The 4,941-nt window shown below is 46.8% G+C and overlaps 1 protein-coding gene across 4 annotated transcripts in view; it reads left to right on the forward strand.

Annotated features, from left to right (window-relative positions):
- The window catches only part of CYFIP2 (cytoplasmic FMR1 interacting protein 2), a 133,808-nt gene that overhangs the window by 126,101 nt on the left and 2,766 nt on the right, over positions 1–4,941 (forward strand). For 3 of the 4 annotated variants that reach the window (XM_003900431.4, XM_017960089.3, XM_009209478.4), the window contains exons 29-30: positions 1,304–1,542; positions 2,638–2,785. In XM_003900431.4, the coding sequence (XP_003900480.1) occupies positions 1,304–1,542; positions 2,638–2,785 (387 nt within the window). Of the gene's footprint in view, positions 1–1,151; positions 1,209–1,303; positions 1,543–2,637; positions 2,786–4,941 lie in introns of those variants that run through there. The other variant, XM_021939907.2, reaches the window with a different exon arrangement.

Genomic DNA, 4,941 nt, shown 5'->3' on the forward strand with positions numbered 1-4,941 from the left:
GATTTCTTTCAGTTCGTAGTTGTCATGACAACTATACTCATGGTCCACATTTATAACAGACTCCTGCCTTGGTGTTTCCTGATTTCCTTCCCTTCATGGGTTCACTTAAAGGTCACCCTCTTCCTGGGGGCCTCCAGGGAGGCGGCTTCCGGGGGAGGTCAGGCAGGTGCCTCCCAGCCACCCTGTAAAATGGCTCCTTGGGGAAACCTCCCACTGGGGAGCTGATTCCATGAGTCCCCTGTGGATCTCTCAGAGTCAGAAGCCTGCCTTTTTTAGCTTTGTTCACAGATTTGGAGACCTTACTTTAACCTCCGATTTTAACATTTACCTTACTTTGCAGATAGCTTTCAGGACCTCTACCCCTACATGGTTTGACTCATAACGTGTGTAGTAATGTGTCTGACATCTAGCCTGTCTAGCCAGCTGCTTATTAGATGTGCAGTAGCCAGAACCCAGATGAAAGGCCAGTTTACGTTATTAATAGAGGTCATTTGTAACTGTCAAACAAGCACTTCTAGAGGAAATAATTATCTGAAATCATGGGCAAGTTATAACAGTAACATATGTTCATTGTAGCACATTCAACTGTACAGAAGTATTTAAAGTCAAGAGTGACAATCCCACTCATTTCTCCAAGCCCATCTGTTCCCGCAACTGATGTTAGTCCTTCTAAAATATGCTTTACACGTACACACATCACACATACTTTCATCTGTGCGATTGTACATTGTCAATGTTTTTAAGTAGAATTGTAGTATACATTCGTTTCTGCAATTTACTCAGTTTACAACTTAACCAATAGAGCTAGCTTTGACACTCACTGGCTGCCTCTCTGAACCTTAGTTTCTTCATCTGTAAAATGGGGACAGTAATGGCAGCTACCTCACGGGATGGAATGGAGTCAATATATATCAAGTGCTTAGAACAGGGCCTTATGCTTTACTACCCACACTCAGAAAGCATAAGCTAGTAGTAGTTATCGTAGAAGCAGTAGTACTACTAGTAGTATCATGTCAGTCTTTTCAGTGGCTATCCAGCATTCATGACATGGGTAAATCATAATATTAAAAATTAATCCGCTACTGATTGTGCCTGGATTTTACTTAACACCAGTAAGACTTACCATGAAACTTCCCTGCTGTTGCATTCAGGATCATCAAGTTTGTGCTCTGCTCTGAACAAGACCAGTTCTGGTGAATTCATTCCAGGTGCAGCCAGCTTCAGAGTTCGGGAATCTCTGGTGGGAGGTGGCAGATGGGCTCTAAGATGTGGATAGAAGGTGTATGTGCCCTTCCATTTCCAGCAAATCGCCATCGCTCGCGAGGGTGACCTTCTGACCAAGGAGCGGCTGTGCTGTGGCCTGTCCATGTTTGAGGTCATCCTGACCCGCATTCGGAGCTACCTGCAGGACCCCATCTGGCGGGGCCCGCCGCCCACCAATGGCGTCATGCACGTCGATGAGTGTGTGGAGTTCCACCGGCTGTGGAGCGCCATGCAGTTCGTCTACTGCATCCCTGTGGGAACCAACGAGTTCACAGCTGAGTGAGTACCCACCAGAGAGGGCAGGGTTACCCCCAGTCTGCCTGTGCTCCTGCAGGTCATGGGGCTGCCAGAGTTCAGCCAGAAACTTGAGCAGCGGGTAGGGGTGGTTGGCCAACAACTACTTTGTTGGGTGTGTTGAGCTGACTGCATGGGCAAGAAAGAGCCCAGTAAGGGTTTGATAGTAAGACCCTCACTGCCTGCCTCACCCCCACTGCACTGTACCACTAGACAATGAGGAGCCTTTAGGAGTCCTTAGAGCAGACAGCAGAGCTAGTTCTTACTGCACTCACCCAGCTACATAGCGAGGACAGAGTGGAAAGGCAGACAAGGCCTCCCCTCCAGCAGCCAAGAGCTCTAGGAAAAAGGTGTGGGGAGAGGAGGCTTCCCCAAGAAAGTGGTGTTGGTGAAGCTGTCTCAGAGCAGTGCTGGCCTGCAGGCTTCCAGTGCAGGGATGGGGAACTGGGGACACCCGCCCGGGTTGGGCTGCTGCTTGAGGACAAGAGAGACAGCTGAAGGATGACTCTACTGCCATCCAAACTGCCCAGGTCTCTTGAGAGTTGGGGCCTGCAGTCGGAGCTGTGTCAGAACCAAAAGGACTCAGCCTCGACCCCAGCAGCATCTGCCCCCCATGGCCTTTCCCTTCCCTCTCAGCCTGCTTCTGGCCAGTTGGCCTCCTGGTTTGAAATGGCCCCTCTCCCCCTGGGTGTTCCTTCAGCTCCTTTAGAGTCAAGACAGATTCTCCTTTGACCTGCACAGAGTAATCAGCCACATACATCTCAAGGGCTGGGTGGATTTTTCCTTACAAATTCAGAGCTTCTCAAGAGCTGTTTTTTTGTTTTGTTTTGTTTTTTAATGTTAGTGATGCAAAGAGGCTGACACCTCTTTGTGGCCGGAAGGACTTATGACATAACTACCATCCCTGCAACTAATGAACCCCCCCTCACAGCTTCCTTTGTACCCATTTTATAGATTAAGAGACTTGGCCCAAAGACAGGCCTGCTTAGTAGCTGTACTCCTGGCCCAAGATGAGGCTCCCTCCCTCCCTGCCCTCCTCCGCCACCTCTCTCTCCAGCTGCTTCCTCTCCCTGCTCCTAGGCAGTGTTTTGGCGATGGCTTGAACTGGGCTGGTTGCTCCATCATCGTCCTGCTGGGCCAGCAGCGTCGCTTCGACCTGTTCGACTTCTGTTACCACCTGCTCAAAGTGCAGAGGCAGGATGGGAAGGATGAAATCATTAAGAATGTGGTAAGCAGGCTGGTGGCTGAGGCCTGGGAGGTGGGGCTGGGCTGACAACCAGGCTTTCACCAGAAAAGCAGGGGAGGAGCTGCTTGTGAAGGCCAGCTCCCCACACCGCAAGTACAAAGATACTACAGACCGGGGACCTGCTTAGAGGAAGCCATGAGTCACCCACTCATCACCTACTGCCATGAATCAGTTCACCCCGAAGGGCAGGGCTGGGCTCCAGACCGGGAGTGCATCTCCCCTGTCCCAATCAGACTCTGCTGATACCAGTTTCTCACCTGTACAAATATTCACCAAATACCAGAGCTGTGCGGGCACCTGGATGGGGTAGGTACTGGCATGGGGTGAGCTAGGCTGCTGTGGGAAGGGAGAGAAGGACCCTTAAACCAGGCTGCGGGCAGAGAAAGCTTCCCAGGAGAGGGAGGCTGTGTCTGGGCTGAGTCCAGAATGGCCCGCAGCAAAGAACCAAGCAGTGAAGGTTACCACCTGGGGCAGGGAGGATGCTCCAGACAGAGCAACGGTGACAGCAGAGGCACTGAGGCAGGAAGGCGGATCGAAGGGTGGGTCTCAGGGACCCAGTGAGAGGAGAGAGAGGTAGAAGCCACCTCACAAAGGGCTTTAAAAAAATACACATAAAATAGTTTCAATGGTAATTTTCAGTATATGATTCAGTGGCGTGAAGTACACTTAAGTATTGTACAACCATTCCCACCATCCATCTCCAGAGATTTTTCATTTTCCCCAACTGAAGCTCTGGGCCCATTAAAAAATAACTCCCCATCTTCTCCCTAGCCCCTGGTAACCATCATTCTGCTTTCTCTATGCATTCGACGACTCTAGGTACCTCATATAAGTAGAATCATACAGTATTTGTCTTTTCGTGACTGGCTTATTTTAGTTAGCATGTCCTCAAGGTTCATCCATGTTGTAGTGTGTGTTCAAATTTCCATCCTTTTTATGGCTGTATAATATTTCATTGTGTATGTAGACCATGTTGTGTTTGTCCACTCACGTTGCTGTCACCTTTTGGCTGTTTTTGCAAATGGTTAATTTTGGCTACTATGAAACATGGGTGTACAAATAACTCTACAAATTTCTGCTTTCCATTCTTTTAAGTGTATACCCAGAAGTGGAATTGCTGGATCGTATGGTAATTCTATGTTTAATTTTTTTAGAAACTGCCATTCTGTTTTCCATAGTGTCTGCTCAATTTTACATTCCCACCAGCAGTAGACAAGAGTTCCAATTTCTCCACATCGTCATCAGCACTTACTCTTTAATAGTCATCCTGATGGATGAAAAAAGTTATCTTGTTATGGTTTTGATTTGAATTTCCCTAATGGCTGTCAATGCTGAGTGCTGTATTCATGTGTTATTTGCCATTTGTGTATCTTCTGTGGAAAAATGCCTATTCAAGTCCTTTGTCCATTTTTTTTAATTCATTTTTGTTGAGTTCAAGTTCTTTACGTATTCTAGATATTACTTATCAGATCTGATTTCGTGATTATTTTCTATTTTATGGGTTGCCTTTTCATTCTGATGGTGTCTCTTTGATGCACGAAAGTTTTCAATTTCGATGTAATGCAACCCTTTGCCTTTGCTTTTGATGTCATATCCCAAGATATTATTGCCAAATCCAGTATCATAAAAATTTTCCCGTGTTCTAAGAATTTCAGTTTTAACTCTCATGGTTAGGTCTCTGATCCATTCTGAGTTAATTTTTGTATATGGTATAAGGAGGTAAGGGTCAAGTGTTATTTTTCATGTGGGTATCCATTTTTTCCAGCACCTTTTGTTGAAAAGGCTGTTTCTCCCATTGAACAGTCTTGGCACCCTTGTTGAAAATCATTTGATCATATGTGTAGTAGTGTATTTCTGGGCTCTCTATTCTGTTTTATTCATCTGTATGTCTACCTTTATGCCAGTGCCACACTGTTGATTATTGTAGCTCTGTAGATTGCTTTAAAACTTGGAGAGGGTTTTTATGGGTCCAGTTAACACTTGATTGTCAGATCCAGGGGATTCTATAAAAGGACTTTAAGAAGGTGACATGATCACTGATGCAGAGTACACTGTACCTCACTGACTTCTCCTGTTACTCCCTCTTTCCACCCCCACCTTTGTCCTGCCCTAACTTGAACATCCCCTTCCTTCTGTAG

Source organism: Papio anubis, chromosome 5 (assembly GCF_008728515.1).
Source record: "Papio anubis isolate 15944 chromosome 5, Panubis1.0, whole genome shotgun sequence".
In the NCBI taxonomy this organism is placed as follows: domain Eukaryota; kingdom Metazoa; phylum Chordata; class Mammalia; order Primates; family Cercopithecidae; genus Papio; species Papio anubis.